General features: G+C 40.0%; 2 protein-coding genes across 3 annotated transcripts; one reads left to right on the top strand and one right to left on the bottom strand.

Moving 5' to 3' along the window:
- Positions 1 to 5,144: 5,144 nt before the first annotated feature.
- LOC107132043 (small nuclear ribonucleoprotein E-like) lies at positions 5,145 to 15,823 on the bottom strand. Its single transcript, XM_059883833.1, has 3 exons — positions 15,724 to 15,823; positions 14,536 to 14,643; positions 5,145 to 5,681 (listed from the first exon to the last, which is right to left on the bottom strand). The coding sequence occupies exons 1-3, from the start codon at positions 15,821 to 15,823 to the stop codon at positions 5,395 to 5,397; spliced, it is 495 nt and encodes a 164-aa protein (XP_059739816.1). The 3' UTR covers positions 5,145 to 5,394.
- Positions 15,824 to 16,041: 218 nt separating this feature from the next.
- Positions 16,042 to 20,341, top strand: POU3F4 (POU class 3 homeobox 4). Of its 2 annotated transcripts, XM_010821796.4 has the most exons (2): positions 16,042 to 17,186; positions 18,305 to 20,341. In XM_010821796.4, the coding sequence occupies exons 1-2, from the start codon at positions 16,329 to 16,331 to the stop codon at positions 18,320 to 18,322; spliced, it is 876 nt and encodes a 291-aa protein (XP_010820098.1). In that variant the 5' UTR covers positions 16,042 to 16,328; the 3' UTR covers positions 18,323 to 20,341. The 2 variants fall into 2 exon arrangements, with proteins under 2 accessions (XP_010820098.1, XP_010820097.1); XM_010821795.4 differs by lacking the exon at positions 18,305 to 20,341 and having other exon boundaries at positions 16,043 to 17,593.
- The last annotated feature ends 405 nt before the right edge of the window (positions 20,342 to 20,746 follow it).

Raw genomic sequence — 20,746 nt, 5'->3', positions numbered from 1 at the left:
TCCTGAGAAACCTGTATGCAGGTCAAGAAGAAACAGTTAAAACCAGACATGGAACAATGGACTGGTTCAAAATTGGGAATGAAGCACATCAAGGCTGTATATTGTCACCCTGCTTATTTAATTTCTATGCAGAGTACAGCATGTGAAATGCTGGGCTGGATGAATCAGAAGCTGGAATTAAGATTGTGGGGAGAAATACCAACAACCTCAGATATGCATATGATACCACCCTAACGGCAGAAAGGGAAGAGGATCTAAAGAGCCTCTTAATGAAGGTGAAATAAGAAAGAGAAAAAGCTGGCTTAAAACTCAATGTTCAAAAAACTAACATCATGGCATCTGGTAACATCACTTTGCGGCAAATAGATGGCGGGGAATGGAAACAGTGGCAGATTTTATTTTCTTGGGTTCTATGGTTTTCCCATTAGTCATATACAGATGTTAAAGTTGGACCGTAAAGAAAACTGAGCACCAAAGAATTGATGCCTTTAAAATGTGGTTTGGAGAAGACTCTTGAGAGTCCCTTGGATAGCAAGGAGATCAAACCAATTAATTCTAAAGAAAATCAACCCTGAATATTCATTGGATGATCTGATGCTGAAAGTGAAGTTCCAATATTTGGCCACTTGATGTGAAGAGCTGACTCATTTGAAAAGAACTTCACGCTGGGAAAGATTGATGGCAGAAGGAGATGGGAACAACAGAGGATGAGATATTTGGATGGCATCACTAATGCAATGGATATAAGTTTGAGTAAACTCTGGGAGATAGTGGAGGACAGGGAAGCCTGGTTAGCTGCAGTCCATCAGGTCGAAAAGAGTCGAACACGACTTAGCATCTGAACAACAACAACCAAAAAATGAGAAAAGTAACAGGATTTGACACAAAGTTCTATTCCACTAGGAAACTGATTCACTAACCATTAATTTTTTACATGGTACAATCATTATTTAGGTGACAATTTTTGCTCATTCTCTATATCTGCACCTGTGGTATGTGTTTAAACTTCACTTTAATATCATTATCTGTGCAGGTAAGTTGACATTCTCACCTCAGCTAATCTGACTAACCTAATTTTCTACCAGTGTGAATGCTAACAATGGAAACCATGGTAAAATAAAAATTTGTAAATATATAAATCTTTAATAAAAAACACACTTTTTCTATACAAAAAGCAGAACAATCTAAACATTACAGAGTGTTTATAGTACCAGGTTTTAACTATTATTTATAACTTTGTATGGAACAGGATTTCTGAATTTAAACTCAAAACAAGACACCATCTCTTTCCACTTCAGTATTAGAAACAGACTCAGTCTTGGCAGATAGTAAGTGCATGTGTGCTAAGATGCTTCAGTAGTGTCCAACTCTTTGTGACCCTGGACTGTAGCCCACCAGGCTCCTCTGTCCATGCGATTCTCCAGGCAAGAATACTGGAGTAGGATGCAGTGCCTTCCTCCAGGGGATCTTCCCAACACAGGGACTGAACCCTCATCTCTTACGTCTTCTGCATTGGCAGGTGGGTTTTTTGTTTGTTTTTTACCACTAGGGGAAGCCCAGAAATAGCAAGATCTATGCTCAAATCTTATTTTTGTCACAGTTTCCCTGAAAGGGGATTCCTGAATGAATTCCACAGAAAGGAAACAGCATACAGGTGCAGTGGTTCCTGAGGAGACCCCTCATGCTAAGGATAGAAGCTAAAATATTTGGGAAAACCTACAGGGGTTCTTATATTAAGGGGAGAGATTTTCATCAGTGATGACTAGATTCCAGAATAAATGTCACAAAACAAAGCAAGAAAACATTATTTGGGGTGCAGAAGGGGGTAATTATGATGGCATCTGAGTGGTATTAGGGGGACTAGTGATAGTAGTTTTTGAGTAGTATAACTGGCCTCATATTCACACATGGCTGTTCAAAAACTCCATATTGGGAAAGACATGCAGTGTGGAATTGATACTTAAATAAAACAAAATTTAGACAGACTATAGAAAGCTCACAGTAAAATAATAGAGCAATTATTTACTAATATAGTTAGCACTTAGTGAGTATTACCATATGTCAGGTACTATGATGATGATTTTGTATGCATTATGTCATTTAATTCTTATAACAATTCCATGAAGTAGGTTTTAATGCTATCCTCATTTTCCTAAGGGGTAGTCAGAATCTCAGAAATGATATGGGATTACAGCCACTTATTAAGTGATGGGTCTGAGATACATACTTGGGTCTGCTTAACTTTCAGCTCAGGTCAATTAAACTCTATTCTGTAAAGGCTTCCATATTTAGGCCCAAGGCTTGTCACAAATAGCATAATAATTTATACATTGAAATATTTACTAAGTGAATATCTTTAGATTTCTATTAGAAATAAACCAAAATTAGAATATCTACCTTTTTAAAAATCATTTTCGTATCTCGAATTTTTTAGACATTTCTGCCATCATATGCATCTATATTTTTGATAGATGATCATATGCATATATTTTTCAAGGATGAAATTTAGTTTACAAGTTCTGCAGTTGTTCCCATTAAGAGCTAAGAAATATACAGCTTTTACCAATGACCGTATCTTCCAATTTGAGAAAACTACAATCAGTCAGTGTTGAACATTTAAAAGTACATTTCAACATTCAATACTGTCTATAAATCATTCCATTCTTTCTTTGCCTCTCAACATTTGATAAAACATTTTACTGTAAACAAATTTGGGGGCCACTATGTGATTATTCTCAGTTGGAAAATATACTGTTTCCCCTCCATGAAACTAGAACAGAAGGTCTGAGAGAAAGGAAATGATTAAGCATTCTACTGAGTTTTTTCCCCATCAAAAACTAAGATAGAGGTCAATGAATAAGTATGTGCAGACTGGAACTTGAATCCTCTAGGGTGACTGTAGGCTAATTAATAATTAATGCCAGAGTCATGGTGTTTGAAATGCAGATGTGATAACTGAAGGCCTGGCAGTGCTGTTCAGAGAAAGCAGATTTAGATGCTATGGGGAATAGGCACTCCCTTGCCGGCTGGCTCAGAGAGTCAGCCTGGGTGCAAAGCAGGGCCTATGGTTTAGATTATATTCCCCTCAGCTGTTAATTACCTGAACCTACTTTGAAGTTTTTCTCTTTTTATCCTCTGCATGAAAAGAGATTGGTTCAGCCAAGGGACTTAGAGAAATGATCAAATACAAGGGACGGAGGGAAGGGGGGTGGAAATAGAACTTCAGATATAAGAAGATAACGAAGAAAAACACACAGTAGAACATACAAGAACATACATTATTAGGGACTATTGAATTGTGGTTCATTGTTTCAAACACACTGTATTTCCCTCAGTTGTTACAATGAAGTTGATTTTAAGTAAATATGCAAACTTTCTCTAAACAGGTATAATAAAGAATTTTCATCTGTATTACTATATAAAGTAGTGATTTGACAAGAGACACATGTTTTGTAATGTCATGTTTAATTTAACAAAGTTACTTAAACATCTTAATATTTGTACTTACTGATAAGGGCAATATTAATATAATCAGCCACAGTTGTTTCTGTATAACCTGTCTGTGTTCAAATCACTGATCCTTACAACACAAATAGATGCCATTACTCAGTGAGAAAAACTATAGGATATTAGAAAATTGTGGAAATATGCTGCAATTGAAAAGAATCTGAAAATAGATGATGGTGCAGTTTTAACTGCATTAAAAAGCAGTTTGTTTTCAAATTTGTGTATGTATGAATGCAATTGAAGAAGCATGGCCACTAACTCTCTAATAAGTGGATTACAGTATGTTTGGATGAGATGTAAATTCAAAGTTTGGTTTTTTCCCCCATTTTTAATTGTTATTTTTAGTGTAACTACTCCAAGAAAAGCATCTGAGATACACACTACTCACACAAGAAATATTTCTCTCTTCTGGTGAAAGATCATGAAGTTATGAAATAGCTAATTTTCAACTGTGAGAAGTATCTCTATCTTTTTGACAGGAAAATGACACTGAAAGCACCATCAAAGGAAAATGTGTACTTATATTGAAATTGACACCTGTGGATGCAATATCTCCTAGCTAAGGTGACATCAGATGCATACAACCAAGTGAGTCAGTAATGGACATTCAGCTCAGACAGAGCACACAGACCATGCAGTCATCTAGATTTGGAGTTCTATTTCTGTACTGTTCATTTCTGTTTAAAGTGGCAATTTTGTGAGCAAGGTCCATAAACTTTTAAGTCCAGAGGAAAAAAATAAAAATTTTCTCATTAGAATATATTGCTCAGAATGCAAATTGCAACAAGAAAAATGTAGGTCTTTCATCATTGTAGAATTTTTTTAATTTTAATATTGTTTTATTGTTCTTTTTTTTTTTCTTGGCTACACCACTAAGTTCCCACAACAAGAGATTGAACCCATGCCCTCTGCATTGGGAGTGCAGAGTCTTAACCATTGGACTGCCAGGGAGGTCCCCATTGTACAATTTACATTTCCTTAGGCAAGTAAAAAGTCATGTAACTAAAGGTCTCCTATCAAAAGCAAATCACAATGGGAATTTTTACAATTTGTCTGTGATACAGCTTTCCCAGTTGTAGTTTTTATTATAAGAACATATGTACAACACTAAAATTGTGGCTCAGATGGTAAAGGATCTTCCTGCAATATGGAAGACCTGGGTTCAGTTCCTGAGTTGGGAAGGTCCCCTGGAGGAGGGCATGGCAACACACTTCCAGTATTCTTACCTGGAGACTCCATGGAGAGAGGAGCCTGGTTGGCTATAGTCCACAGGGTCACGAAGAGTTGCACGTGACTGAGAGACTAAGCATAGCACAGCAGAAGATTATGTAAAAATAACAAAAAGAAAATCCATCTTCATGCAATTTCAATTTTGATATACTGACATAAGGCCGGAGGACCAAATCACAGAAAGTAGAGTCTCCTTTCATACTGATTTTTATCACCAATCAACTGTCTTTGCAGTATTATATTGTTAGAGTTCAAAGTGATCATGACTATGTAGCAATTTTTTGAGGCTTTACATATAAACATTGTATGTTGAATTCCTGCCACTAAGAAAAAGAAAAAATAAAGGAAGTTCTTGAAAGTGTAAGCTGAAAACCAGAGGCAAAATTTTTAAAAATTAACCACTTAGATCCACACCTAAGATTTTCATGCCCATAGCTCTTTTCCCCTATGGGCATTCATGATTATTCACCTAGAACACAATTTTATTTATTTACTTTTATTTTGATAAAAACAGTCCCACAGCATTTATTGTCATCTGGTAATAACATAAGGGTGAGCACAACAATATGAATACATGTTTTAGAACTACATCTCTAACAAAGGGCACCTAAAAAACCAACTGTATTACCAAACGATTTCTCATTTCATTGATCACTTCTAGTTGGAGACGCTTTGGATCAGAGTAATGTTATCTCCTTTTAGCATGATCCGACCCAGTTGTTTTCTTGATTTTGTTTTAGAATGTATCTCTTCTGCATCATCTAATACAAGGTTCCTATACTCATCAAAACCAATGATACAGCCCTCTATCCGCATATTCACTTGCTCATAAAGCCACACCTGAATATGAGATCTATTTTGCAAATATCTGAAGATGAGATTGATGGGCTGCACCATCACCTTCTGCACCTTCTGGCCTTGGCCCCGGTACGTCTTGCTGGAAGCTCACAAGCATCACACCGCTCCACTGCAACACAATTTTAAAACATAAACACAGAGCAAAACACATTTCCTCCATTAGAACTGCAATCGTCTTCCAAATTTGAATTTAAAATTTTTGAATCTTTGTTCCTCGTAGCAAAAGAAACTACATTTAAGACTGGTGACATTCAGGCTTCATTTATGTGTTTTTTAATTTATATTTTTGTTGTGTTAAAATATGCTAATTAATCAATAGATGTACATATACTTTCTATTTTGTTTTTACCACTTCTATCAATTGATCAATTCAGTTTAAAGAGAAAGATATTTGAAAACATTATCTCCAGCTTAATTTCAGTGTGAATAAATTCTAGCTTAGAGCTAATATGAGAAGAAATATAAGCTAAAGAGCACAATGGCATCACCTGGAGAATGAAGTAAAGCTTTCCATTTATTTCAACCTGTATGTTTACATACTCACCTCCCTTATACCCTACACTACTATTTCTTAACACTAACAATTGCCTGTTTTGTAAAGATTTATTCAATTTCTTAAAGCACATTTTCAAAAGTTTTACTGTAATCTATTAGCAAATGTTGCCTTAATCTCAAGGTCTTCATATATTTTAAAAGGCAATGTACACATGTTCCATACACCCATGGCGGATTCATGTTTATGTATGGCAAAACCAATACAATATTGTAAGGTAAAAAAATAATAAAAATAATAATAATATAAATATTAAAAACAAGGCAATATAAAAAACAACTCTGCCTAACCATCAATATTTAAGTCATAGAAACTTTGAAGACATAATTTGTATGATTTTATATTAACTGGAACAACTAAAGCATTCTTTTGTGTCAACTCTATTTTAAATATATTTTTTCTTCTTGATAATATGCTTTCCACAGTTCAGTTTTGATCAAATGTTCAGATTATAAAAAAGCCTTTGACTAGAGGCTTCTAAACACGTGCACAATATTCTCATTCTCTCCACTGCAATCTAAAATGTGGTTAGATGATCGAGTTTGCTTTGTGTCCTTTTTACCCGAAGCTACAGAGAGACAGAAATGAAATTCTCAGTTCTTTATTAGTAAAAAGCACTGGAAAAGTGAAAAATCTTGACAGAAATATTTTTATGCCTCCAGTATGAGTAATGTATGTTGCATAAGCTATGCACTGCAAAGCAGAGGAAGACTTCTTTGCCCTGCAAAAGGAAAAGTAAAATATTGAAAAAGGATTTTAATGAAATCATAACATTAAGATAGTTTTACATTAAATCCTGCTAATTTTCTATGTGAAGGCTGTGTAGTAAATGTGAGGAAACATTAAAAGGGAATTGAACTTGCATTCCTTATGTTACAGGCACATGTTTACATGACCTTTAAAACAGAATTAAAGCTGTATCATCAGCAGCTGTAGGCAATTCACATTACTAAGACAATCAAATCAGAATGCTAAACTAACTATAAAACATAAATTAAACTGATAGAGAATGATCTCAATTTACTTGGTTTACTTGCAATATACTTGCATACAACTGGTCATTTCAAAGCAGTTTGCAGATCCACCAAGCCAGAAATACTCATACATATTTGAAAACAGAGTGTCCAGCTATAATTATGTAAGCTAGGGACATTTAATGTTTCTCAGAAATCATTCATCAGAGCTAGCTTATTTATGATCATTATTTACTTTCAATAATCACCTCCAAAAGTAAGCATTTATCCCATAAAGACACAATTATTTTTTTTATATGTTGTACATGGCAGAGATAATTTTTATTTCCAAAAAAGTGTTTGGAAGAGTTTGTAAAGAATATTTAAAGGTTACTAAAAAGCTCAGTACACTTCTTTCTACTCTAAACTTCATTGCATTGTTCTACCATTTCCCCACAATTTCCAGTAACTATATTTTGATTTCCTTTCATAGCATATACAGATATGACACCTTTTAAAATATTGTAGGGTAGATAATTAAATAGAGTTTTAAATCTGGTTTTCTGGGATGAGACTTGCTCTAAAGACATGTAAAGAGAAGAGTACATTTATAATGCAAGACATCATCTTACTAGAATTGTTTTAAGAAAGTTTTGTCTATATTTTTAGTAGTAAAATCTCAGGAAAAAAAGCATATCTTTACCAAAATGTTTCTATTTGTGTGTTGTGACTTATTTTCCATCTTTTTAGAAAACTTTGCAGACTCCTCAGTAATATTGAAAACATAAGGATGTGTTTGAAAATGCAGTTCTTCAATTTGAAGGGCAAAAAAGAGGAAGAAATCAAATGTTTCTCTCTGTCACTAATGTGGGTGTTTATAAAGGACAAATTTCAGTTTTCTACAAAGCTGTGCACTAAAAGTTAAAAGAAAATCAAACTTCTACAGTTCTAAGACTCAGCTTCTGCAAAGTTCAGATCCATACACAGAGATACAGAGTTCAGGTCAATTTTGAAGTCAACTTACACTCAAATAAGTTTGTTTTTCAATATGTAAAGTTCAGCCTTGTAATCTCTCTCTCTCTCTCTCTCTCTCTCTCTCTCTCTCTCTCTCTCTCTCTCTCACACACACACACACACACACACACACACACACACACACAAGGTATATGTGATCCATTTAAGGGAGAGTGCATATCTAATGTTTACATCAAGCACCTAGGGAAATACTGCATCTAAAGGTAAAGATGAGAGCATATATGATTGAACTATAGTTTAACTGAAAACAGGAACCCCAATCTCTCTCAGAAAGTACAAATAGTAAAAGGAGGGTAGGTGGGGCAAATGAGATAACCTCATTCTCACAATGATTTGAGTACGTTAAGAGAAATGTTTAGGATGTAAAAGAAAAAATTTAGTGTTATTTAGATTACCCAAAGTGTATTTCCTTAGAAGCCTATTTCTCTTGCCCTTGTCAATTGTTATACACAGGAAATTTGTTCTTTTTAAAGAGGATTGCTGCTGCTGCTGCTAAGTCACTTCAGTCGTGTCTGACTCTGTGCGATCCCATAGACGCCAGCCCACCAGGCTCCCCCGTCCCTGGGATTCTCCAGGCAAGAACACTGGAGTGGGCCGCCATTTCCTTCTCCAATGCAGGAAAGTGAAAAGTGAAAGTGAAGTCGCTCAGTCGTGTCCGACTCTTAACGACCCCATGGACTGCAGCCTACCAGGCTCCTCCATCCATGGGATTTTCCAGGCAAGAGTACTGGAGTGGGGTGCCATTAGGGAGGTTTAAATCCCGATGCCTTCAATATGATCTGAGTTAACATTTTCATGCCTGGATAAAATATTTTAAGATGACTATCATCCCCAACACATACACACACAAAAAGAATCATAGGGTGGCTGCTTTCCTAAGCACACCTCCAAGGGAGAGTGTTACTGAGGCAGAATTCTGGTAACATAAAGTGTCTGGCAGTAAAGGGGCTGGGTTGTACCTCCAAAGATAGGGTTACCTTAATCATCTTACCTTTGTTCAGGCCTAGAGAGGGAGACACTGGGCTCAGAAATGTTTACCGGGCCCACAGTGCAAGGAACCAAGGAACAAGGACACTCAGCCTCGGTCCAGGGGATCTCAAAAAGCTAATCGCCTGCTGGCCCCCAGAATCACACAGCTCACACAGCTGCCCCGGCACCGGCTTTTCTAGATCCTGGCCACCTCTCTCCACTTCAGACCTGGGAAATTCATCCTCCTCCTTCCTATGGAACCTGTTCCAAATAAAGGATGAGAACCTGGGAAGGGCAGGACAGTCCAAGTCAAGAAGTGGGCAAAATAAGCCCCTCTCCTTAGTTGCTCGATTGTCAGAATAGGACCCATTCAGCTCAAGGAATTTTCATCTACCAACTTAGCTTAACACAGAATCTCCCAGTTGAAAGCCCCCACCCCTGTCCTGGTCCAACCATCTCTACTCAGGATGTATTTCAGAGGCTAAAGCAGGTCAAGACGCTGGGTTTCACCCAAGCATTTTAGCCAGGCTACCTCGCGGAGGTTAGGAATACTGTTGCTGCGCAGATCACGTCCCCACCTTGCAAGATCTTGTTCAGGACTTTGGGACAGCTCTTTGATTCTCTCTGGCTCTGACTCTCTGCAGGTTGGAGCTAAGGGACTTGAGTTCATAACAACACCAGAACTGAGAGCAGACTAGCTGTAGAGTTGTGGTCTAGGGAGCAGATCCAAGAGGAAAGACTTGATAAGGGCTGTTATTTTGCTGGCCTCCTGAGCAATTGAACATGGAAAAATTTTTTTCAAAAACTTCTTGGATATAAAATTTACACACACACACACACACACACACACACACACACACACACACACACACTGGCATGAATCCATAAGCACCTAGAAACTGAAATACCAGATCAAATAGATCTCTTTCCCAAGCAGGCAACCCAAATTGATTCCCCCAATGGAGACTGGGGCAAAGTGCAAAAAAGTGGCCCTAAGGAAAGTTACAGAATATGCAGATTTTTAAGAGCATTTAGGAAATTAACACCCCTCCCGGAGAACTAGCACAGCAATCACAACAGAGGAAGCTCTTATATTCTTGTAAAAAGTGGGTTCGCCAAAAGTCTTCGTAAAGTGGACTATTCCCCAAACACTTCTCTCTTATGTATTAATTATATATTTATATTTGATATATAATACTTGATTTAAAAATACTTTTTAATACATTTTTCTCTCAATCATCAGCCTGTTTCCCAATCAAATCCCTCTGGGAAAAAAATAATCACAATTTCTGAATAAATAATAGGAGGTTAAATCTGGTCATTTGCTTACTTTCAAATATGATAATAGATTCTTGCTCATCATGGGACCCCAAAAATGGTAACATTAACCCCCAATACTCAACTGATTGCTTACTAAAAGCCTTTTCTTAGAAGGACCCCATATTTCAATCTGTAATCTGTAATCAAGTTTCCATAGTTCAATCACTTCACAGGGTGAGTAGCGGGGACACAGAATGCTAGCCACTTCAAATAAATACTATTCACTAAAGAAGGGAGACACACATGCAGGGAAACACAACCTCAGTTATGAATGAAACCGGAGGAGCATTCTTAGAATTTTGTATGTTAAAAGCTTAATCTGTCCATGAAGAAGGAAGTGAATTGCAGTTTGTGGCTGCTCTATTAACTAACAAAGTGATTTATAAACAGCCTCTAATGTTCAACTAGGTGGACTTATTGACGTGTCCTTATTAAATTTAAAGAATTTAAAGTAATAGATCATCTCTACAAGATCTCTACAAGATCAATTGAACAGCTGAAACTATTTTTTTTCTCTTTAAATGCTCCTACTACTTCTGTTTTAAGAAAAAACTAAACATTAAAAAAAAAATTACAAACCACCACAATTTATAAACACTCTGCGACTTCACTATATATAGAGAGACAGACAGACAGACGGACACACACACACACGGAGGTAATTCCACACTGGATCTGTATTTTTTAAAAAACAATTAACTGGACTCCTAGAAACTAGTCTTTATTTGTTGTACAAAAAAATGTGACTGGCAAATACCCATAATGATTTCTAGACACCCTAAATCCTACTACTGGGAAAAATGATAGCCACATAGAATACTGCACAATAGCTCCATCCGTATAGTGTTATTTCCCTGGGATCCTGTAAAATCTGGCAATGCCAAGGGAAGAAATAAACTGTAAACTCGGAAGAGAAACTAAGAAAGGATCAGCTCGACCTTGCCTACACAGTGGCACTGGTGGGAGCCAGTACCAGGTCTCTATTGTCCCTATCTATCTTCTAAACCTCCTGTCTCCGCCCCAGCCACAAGATACTTCAGCACTTCCCCCAGTGACAGTGGATTTTGCTAGCAAATGACTAGCATTCTTGAAGACTGTGATGAGTATTATATTAAATAACCTTGTTTCTGCTGCAGCATTTGCTGTATGTTGTCACTCCATCCTTTCCCTTTCTCCTTTTATCTAAATATCATTTTCTTCATGTTCAAGGAATGCCAACAGAGATCTTTTAAAAATGAACTAGTTGAGCTTGAATCAGTATTGGCTCATGTCTGGTAATGCCGTCTAATTTTTTGAAAACTTCTCCCTCAGAATATTAAAAGCCCCTTACCTCCTTCCGCATGCAGTTTGCCAAGAAGAACAACAACAATAACAACAAGAACTATGAGAGCAGCTGCAGTAAACTGGTGCTTTGAAGGGCAGCTGTGTCTCACATCGAGAATGTCTCATGAGCTTAGTGTACAGACATCAGGGAAAAGGTTTCTTTCTCTGTTGCTTTGAAGAGGCTGTTCAACTGTTTTCCATCCCTGAGGAGCTCCCTGGTTATAACAAGAATACGTGTACTTCTCCCCACCAAGTCAAATCTAACTCTCCCTGTTTCCAAAGTGAATTTATGTTGAAAGTAAAGTTTTCAATCTTAGGTCATGCGTATGTACTATGTCCTACCATCTGGAGCTCCAGTCTGCATTATACACATTCAAATTGGGCCATTTGAACTTCTTTCCTTAAACCCATCCACAGTCTCCACCAGCTCTAACCCCAGATAATCTCCCCCTTTCCAATTTGTACTGATGATGAAAACACTTCATAATCTACACTCAAATATGAAATCTACAAGGGGCAGAATTTCCATGGCCGGGGCATGTTCTGAACCAGCCTGAGCACGGGCTTCCCAGCCGCAACCACGCTTGGATGCTTCCACAGGAACAGGCAATCTGAACTACCTTAATCTGCTTAATTTCTTTTGTGAGTCTTTCCTTACTTAGAAAGGGAAGGGGATGGGCATGGGGTCTGTGAAGACTTTCAGGAATTGTTTTATATCCTTAAATCTTGTGAGAGAAGAAAGTCACGGTGAACCCCCACATTACAGATAAATGAGTACAAGTAAATCAAGCTGATCTGGCTTGCTTTTGAAAATTAACTGATTTGCCCTTTTAAAAAACAGCAAAGTGATAGGTAGGGTGGCTTGTGAGTTTGGGTATGAAGGCAATCCTAGGAGGAATGAAGGTGGTGCTGTGTCCTGGCCAGGCATGGTAATTGAAACCTGTGTTGCCTTGCTGGAGACAGGTGTGTAGACTTGCTAAAATTACAGTTCCTCCAATTCTAAGTCTGGCTTTTCTCTAGGGTGACTTTTAGCTGCCCTAACCTGGCAGGGTTCACAGACATTATTATATTCAAACCATAGCTCTGGAGGGGGTGGGGTAAATCAGATCCAAGGATCTGACAGTGGACTTCAAGATCTCAGTGAGAAGAGCACCAAGCTCTGTATTTATCCCAGCTATCCAAGTGAGCAGGTTTACCAGTGGAAAATTTTGAGTTTAAGGCAAAAGGAAGTCTACGAAAAATAAGTTACCAGCTCTTTGCAACAGTAGCTTCACATGGACTTATTTTTCTCCCATGTCCAGACAAGGTCCTCTATTGAATAAGGCTCTTTTATTTTGCATGGGGCAGGGGATTTGTGACCATGGTCCCCCCTTTTATTCCTCTCTCTATGGAAACCCAGATCATGGGGAGAAATATGCAAGGCTGAATAAAGAGAAGCCACAGAAAGGAGCGCTTGAGAGCGGCATCTGTTACACTTGGGAAGTTAGACTGACAGGAGAGGGTGAAGGAAACCTCTCCAGTAGATTAGATAGAACAGGAAGAAGATTTGACTATATGCAGATATTTTCTTCAAAAACAAAGAATCTTGCCATCTTGTGTGCAAGAAATTCTGTCTCAGCTGCTAAAGGACATGTTTCCATCTGAATTCAATAAACAGTATCTATATTCATGGGAACTAATTATTAAAACGAAGGAAGAAAGAAAAAGGAAAGGAAATAATGGAAATAGAAAGACAATTAACATTGTTTTCTTTTGCTCTTGACAGAAGCTATTCTTGTATTCAAAGACTGCAAAGCAATGGTGTGGAAAAACCTGTCGCTGGGTGCAGATGCCCACATCCTTGACACCTCCTCCCTCAACCAGCCTGGGGCAAAAGATTTGAACTACTTTTGCACCTCTGGTCAAACCCCTTCGCCCAGAACAGAAGCCACTGGCAAGAGGCACGTAGATTGTAAGAACTCAAGCAAGTCAGAATTGAAAGATGTCCCCCTTCTTCTTCATGCAAAAGTCTTATGAATTGATAATTGCTTTAACTCCTAGAATGACCAGGCTAAGATTTGAAACCCTTTCACCAAACACAGCTGCAATTGTGGGGGTGGAGAACCCACAACAACCTGGAAATGATCATGAACTTTTTGTTCCTATGGTTTCTTCAATGCATTTCCCTCTGACCTCTAAACTGAACCCACTTGGACTGGCAAATGGATAATTGAAAAGGCAGTCTAATAGAATGCCTGAAAACTTTTATTTTGTTTAATTTTATAAAGTTATTTTTTCTTCATGAAGCAAAATTTTAGGCACAAATGAAATTGAATTCTTGCAAAAGAAAATATACACAATTAGCAGTAAAGAAATTACATTCCTGGGCAGAAAGAGAAGAAGAAAGTAGAGGAGAGGAGGGGAGGGGAGCGGAAGGTAGAGGAGGGAAAGGAAAGGGAAGGAAAAAGAAAGGAAAGGGAGAGAGGAAAAATCAATTTCTAGGTTAAAAGCAGATAAACTTTTATAATAGGACACCAGCAAATGAAAACACAATTTCAGTGGGGGAGGAGGAGGGGGAAGATGGTAAATGATCCTCTCTGCTAATAATTACAAGTGGTTATCCTTTTTTTAAAAGACAGAGAAAGAAAGAAATAGATCTCAACCACATGCCAGTCTTTCTTGCATAATAGACACTGTTCACATTTCCTAACATAAGCTCTTACTGCTCTGTGCTATCATAAGAAATTACTCATTTTACAGGAAATATACACTCTGTAGCTACATAAAGGAATGGCAGAATAAGCTCACCTTGTTTATATTTTTTCTCATTTTCTTGCATTTTCTTCAGATCTGTCTTCTTAGAGAAACTAATGCCTTGATGACTTTCTGGTAGCTGCAAGCCTTCTTTTATTTCTGCTAAATATATGAAAATGTATGCAAATTTAAATCAAGCTTAGCCTAGGCGCTCTTGCAATATATTTAATGGAATTTTAAACCAATAAGGGAAATCTGATGCTGTCTTCTGCAAGTGCAAATATAATTATGCAACTAGATTATCTCCAAAATTATGCAATGAAAGGTCATTTTTTAACTTCAAAGATCATGCTAGGTATCCGATGTTGATGTTGCCTTTTCTTAGCGAGAGCAAATCTAAAATCTTTGCATTTCACCGTACTCTGCTTGCAAGCAATACCTTTGCACTGGGCTGTGGAGCACATAGACTCGTCCTTCCCTAACTTATAAAAGCTTAGGTGGAGTACAAGTCTTTCCTCTATTTTCCTCTTGCTAAAATGTAAAAACAGTCCCGTCTTCCCAATCTGAAAGTAAATTCAAGCTTGAAGGGAATGTCGGGGATGGGAGTGGGGGGTGGGGGGTGGGAGTTGGGGGAGGCGGTACTTAACGCCAAACAGACCACCAGCCATCTCTCTCTCTCTCTTTTTGAATTTCCAGGGCGCACTAAATGATTTCCATTTTCTTCAATTTGTGTGGGATTCGGGGTGGTTTGAAGATGTGTGTGTTAAAAACAATTTTCCTAGGGGACAACACTGGGCTCCGGTAGCCAGGAACATTCGCCTGTGTACCTACTGGGACTGGAAAGGCTCGCAGTGTGTCTGGGGTGAATGCGTAGGAGGGTTACCCTCTTCAGCAAGAGTTGTCTCTGACAAAAATTGTGAGACCTGTGATGGGAGCTGACACGGAGCAGTGAAAAAAAAGCAAATCTACTAATTAACCAACCAAATTGGGAGACAAATTTCAAAATAACTGATTTTTGCCGGTATCACATTAAATTTTACTTTCTCGGAATTTTCCAGTGCTTCATGCCTTAAAAACCAACATGGTTTTGTTTGTTTGTTTTCCAGAAGATTTTGAGCATCTTTTTCTTAGATGCTTTTTTACTTGGTATCGAGTTTCTTATAAATGAAAAATAAAATTAAACGCATTGAAATATTTCTTATTGGGATCATGGGCTTCGATACTACAGATTTAGGGTCATACCGAAGACGTTCCATTGCTCAAAGCCTAGAGCGGGGTTTTGTTTTTCACTCTCTGGCACCCAAATAATCCAAAGTGCCAAATTTATCTGAGAAAAATCCATATCCGCTAAGATCTGGATGGCATTTAAACTGGTTATATTGTTTTCTTAATATTCTTCTTTATTTGGGTTAATCTAAACCTAAAAGAGTTCTAAAATCATATCCCGCACCACACACACACGCACACGCACACACTCCCTCTCATCCTTCCCGCTCCTCTACAAACATCCGCGAAGTCCAAGACTGGTGGGAGGTTGGGGGAAGGGTTAACCAAATAAGCTCCTGCCACTCAGCGCCAGGCAGCCAATGGAGCCAAAAGATTGATTCACTTCCTGCTTGGGTCTCACCGAAACTCTCAAGCTTCGCCCTCCTGATTTGGAAAGCTAGCTCGGCCTCTCGCTCCGCCATTGGTGGAGTTCGTGGCAGGCCAGGTCAAGACGCGATGCAATTGGCCTCAGCGGATGCCGGTAACCCGCTCTCGCTGCTTTGGCTCCCCGCATAGTAGATGTCAAAGACTGAAGCTGCTCCCTGTGCCACATTATAACTAGTAGGGGATCCTCACCGACCATGGCCACAGCTGCCTCGAATCCCTACAACATTCTCACTTCCAGCTCTCTAGTCCATGCGGACTCTGCGGGCATGCAGCAGGGGAGTCCTTTCCGAAACCCTCAGAAACTTCTCCAAAGTGATTACTTGCAGGGAGTTCCTAGCAATGGGCATCCCCTCGGGCATCATTGGGTAACCAGTCTGAGCGATGGAGGGCCATGGTCCTCCACACTGGCCACAAGCCCCCTGGAACAGCAAGACGTGAAGCCTGCGCGCGAAGACCTACAATTGGGCGCGATCATCCATCATCGCTCGCCGCATGTCGCCCACCACTCTCCGCACACTAACCATCCGAATGCCTGGGGAGCGAGCCCGGCTCCGAATCCGTCCATCACGTCGAGCAGCCAACCCCTTAATGTGTACTCGCAGTCTGGCTTCACGGTGAGCGGCATGCTGGAGCACGGGGGGCTCACTCCACCGCCGGCCTCTGCCTCAGCTCAGAGCTTACATCCAGTGCTCCGGGAAGCCCCAGACCACGGCGACCTAGGTTCGCATCACTGCCTGGACCATTCGGATGAGGAGACACCAACCTCGGATGAGTTGGAACAGTTTGCCAAACAGTTTAAACAAAGAAGAATCAAGTTGGGCTTCACGCAGGCTGACGTGGGGCTGGCGCTGGGCACATTGTATGGCAACGTGTTTTCGCAGACCACCATCTGCAGGTTCGAGGCCTTACAACTGAGCTTCAAGAACATGTGCAAGCTGAAGCCGCTGCTGAACAAGTGGCTGGAAGAGGCTGATTCATCCACAGGGAGCCCAACCAGCATTGACAAGATCGCGGCACAGGGTCGCAAGCGGAAGAAGCGAACCTCTATCGAGGTGAGTGTCAAGGGCGTACTGGAGACGCATTTCCTCAAGTGTCCGAAGCCTGCGGCGCAGGAGATTTCCTCGCTGGCAGACAGCCTCCAGTTGGAGAAAGAAGTGGTGCGTGTCTGGTTCTGTAATCGAAGACAGAAAGAGAAAAGAATGACTCCACCAGGGGATCAGCAGCCACATGAGGTTTATTCGCATACGCACACGGTGAAAACAGACACGTCCTGCCATGATCTCTAACTGCCAGAAGCCAGGAAGCGGCCTCCCTCACTGGGAGCAGCGCGGATTTCTCTTTCTCTTCCACTCTCCTCCTTTAATTCCAGCTTTATTATTGCTATCTCTCTCTTTCTCTCTCTCTCGTTTGTTCTTTCTTTTCTCCTTCCTTCCTTTTTTTTTTTTTTTTTTTCTTTTCCCAACAGAAGAGGCTAACACGCTAAGAAAGGAAACACACGTAGGCATTCAGGCTTAACGCGGATACACAGTTGCATTAAGCATCCAGGCAGGGGCCTCATATTCCCTGCGTCAAGAAAAACACTTCCCTCCAACCTTTTCTGCTGATCAAATACGCTGTTTACTTTAAGTAAGGTTTTTGTTTGGTTCGGTTTGGTTTGGTTTGTTTGTTTTGTTTTTTGGTCGCTCTTCTCTAGGAAGAGAAAGGAGTGGAGTAACTTGGGGACGGGGTAGGGATGGGGAAGGGGTTGGGAAGACAGATGTGTGCCTCTGAATAACCTTTCAGCGCCTTGGTTATAGCAGCTGTATTTCAGGTGAAATCTGTTTTACAATAGGCTAGTTTTGCATTTTTTAGAACTTCTATAGCGTTTCTAATGTCTGCGGTGTTTTACTACAACTGTACACAATATTTGTGAGATGATTTGTATCTAATCGACCACTTCATATTGTTATTGCTATTATTATTTTTCCTTCATTGAGCTGATGGTTTTTTAATTACTTAGAATAGGAAGGAGGGAGAGATGTCTACCCATCCACCGATCTCCTATCCCAAATCTTTGTGGAGAAGAGAGAATAAAGTAGAGAGAGTTGTTGATGATATTGGATATATATATATATATATATATATATATATATATGTTTATTTTGTGTTTGTTTTTGTTTTTTTCCGGGAGACGGAGTTCCTAGGGTAGGCAAAATAGGCAGCCGATTTTTTGCAAACCAGCGCACAGGAGGAAAGGAGATTTTGAAGGTTTCTGCCCTGCATCCCGCGACTATGGAACCCCCATAGGCTTCTACAGTGCACCTGGATGCCCTAGAAAGAGTCCACTGCGGCGCCAGGCGAAAGAGGTCGGCTTGAGGAGCGGAAAGTGCTCCTCACCTCCGAAATCCGGGGATGCCTGCACTTACTCAGAGCTCCCCACCCGCGCCGCGCCTTGCCAGGCCAGCTGCTAGCGCGACCCTACTTTAGCCCTTATAGGCAAAGAATTTTGCTTTTATACGTGATTGCTTTAACTGGAGACGACGACCTGACCGGGACACGCTGGCGACGGACTGGGTCAACGCTTTCCAATTCGTTTCACCTCCAGTTCACCGCCTTCTCCGTAAGTGAGAAACCCTCAGGGAAGGGTGGCGAGGGAGTGGTGGACAGGCGTTCTCTGCTTTGTGCAGAACATCAATGAAATGATAGGCAAAGTTTACAGGGATTCTGGTCTAGCCACGTACCATCTCCTCTCGTGTATATACCATTGCCTCTGGGTGGACTCCATGGGGAGCCATCTCCGTGCCTCCAACAACCACAGCTGGTAGTAAGCCCATGGCGAAGACTGAGTGAGCTAGCGAGCTCCTGGGAGGCTGGGTTTTTTTCCTCTTCATCTTTTTGTCTGTGTGTGTGTGTGTCTGTGTGTGTGTGTGCGTGCGCGTGCAAACGTGTGTGTGTTTGTAGACAGCTATGTGTATCGTAGTATTATTTACAAAAAAACAAAAAACAAAAAAAACTGCAAAAAATCTCACTGGTCTGTGTAGAGATCCAAAAATTATGCAGTTTCTGTGGCTTTATTGCTAGCTGTCATGTCTACATGCCAGGTCCACAGGCACACCTCATTCCCAAGGAGCACACATTCTGGACCAGACGTGCACCCATGCACCCAGTCCCTGCTAGCCAGACCTTGCTGGGGGCTCGATAAGTCCGGGACGCAGCCTAGCCCGACCTCCAGAGGAAGCTGCGGTAGACAAAGCTTCACACTACCTATAAGGACCTGAAAGCCTATGGCCCCCTTTTGAGGATCCCTAGTATGGGCTGCGGAGAAGGCAATGACACCCCACTCCAGTACTCTTGCCTGGAAAATCCCATGGACGGAGGACCCTGGTAGGCTGCAGTCCATGGGGTCGCTAAGGGTCCGACACGACTGAGCGACTTCACTTTCACTTTTCACTTTCCTGCATTGGAGAAGGAAATGGCAACTCACTCCAGTATCTTACCTGGAGAATCCCAGGGACAGAGGAGCCTAGTGGGCTGTCATCTATGGGGTCGCACAGAGTCGGACACTACTGAAGCGTCTTAGCAGTAACAGCAGCAGTATGGGCTGCCAGGGCCCTGGTGCACTGTATCTCCCAGCTGCAGGTCGAAGAGCCTGTTTTAATTTGAATCCCAGACCTTTTTTTTTTTAACCTTTTTCTGCTAAGCTTCTGCATTCTGTTGGTAGTTGGGATTTAGTTCTGGGATTTCTAAACCGCCCCCCCCCAACACAAGGAGTTCACGTTTTACAACTGTTAGGGTTTTCTTTGTTTGGATTTTCTTTTTCTTTGCATTTAACGCTTTGGTTCAAACCTGAGTTAACCCAAATATTTCTGCCAACTTTATAATTGTACAGTTTTGTATAAAACATTTCTGAAGTTATTAATTTAAAGAAAAATCATTTAGTTTATTCATTTAGTAACTGATGTATAATAAATGCTATTTTCATTAAGAGTTGCTTTTACAACTATTTTATTCAAATTGCCTATTGAATTTTCCAGCAATTATTTATTTTCAATAAATTCTGCATCGTGATTAGAAGGAAATTCTTTCAAAGATGCGTTGGGTGTCAAAAATAAAACAATTTGCTGTAATGTTTGTTGTGAATGGTTTCAGTCAAGGGGTTTATATTGACACAATATTTTATTGTTGTATAAGATTTAAAAGGTTTAAATAAAACATTTTTCAAAAAAAATGTCTTTTTCTCCTGGTTTTTATCGTGTGGTACATGAAATGAAGCATTTAAATAGAAGCAGGTTCCAGATAAGCATCACATCCGCTTTGCTTCAGGTTAGAAATCATTAGTAATTTTTTAATTTTGATTTTCTCTCACTGAATTTTGGCCTTTCATACACTCACACAACAAGGCCTGTTATCACACCCAGGATCATGCAAACACACACCCAGTATTGGGGAAAGCTAGTGGGGCAGGGGGTTCATTTCAGGAGGTGAAATCTTAATAACGTTCTACAAAAGGAGTGTGTGACCCCTCTTGTCCAGTAGATAGACCCTTCTCTGGAGCTCCCTTTCATGAAACTGGACCCAGTCCTTCGTTGAGGCTTTCATTTCACCCAGCTGCACCAACCCCACTTCCTCTTCT

Source organism: Bos taurus, chromosome X (assembly GCF_002263795.3).
Source record: "Bos taurus isolate L1 Dominette 01449 registration number 42190680 breed Hereford chromosome X, ARS-UCD2.0, whole genome shotgun sequence".
Classification (NCBI taxonomy): domain Eukaryota; kingdom Metazoa; phylum Chordata; class Mammalia; order Artiodactyla; family Bovidae; genus Bos; species Bos taurus.
Note: the sequence above shows the minus strand (reverse complement) of the source record. Positions and strands in the feature narration are given on the sequence as shown.

Bases quoted from the DNA above. Each gene is read 5' to 3' on its own strand.
- POU3F4 (XM_010821795.4), top strand. From the start codon at position 16,329: ATGGCCACAGCTGCCTCGAATCCCTACAACATTCTCACTTCCAGCTCT.
- LOC107132043 (XM_059883833.1), bottom strand. From the start codon at position 15,823: ATGGATTTTTCTCAGATAAATTTGGCACTTTGGATTATTTGGGTGCCA. The intron at 14,644-15,723 runs GTATGACCCTAA...TCATATATTTAG, and splicing joins TGAGCAATGGAACGTCTTCG to CAGAAATAAAAGAAGGCTTG. The intron at 5,682-14,535 runs GTGAGCTTATTC...GATGCTTGTGAG, and splicing joins TGAGAAAAAATATAAACAAG to CTTCCAGCAAGACGTACCGG.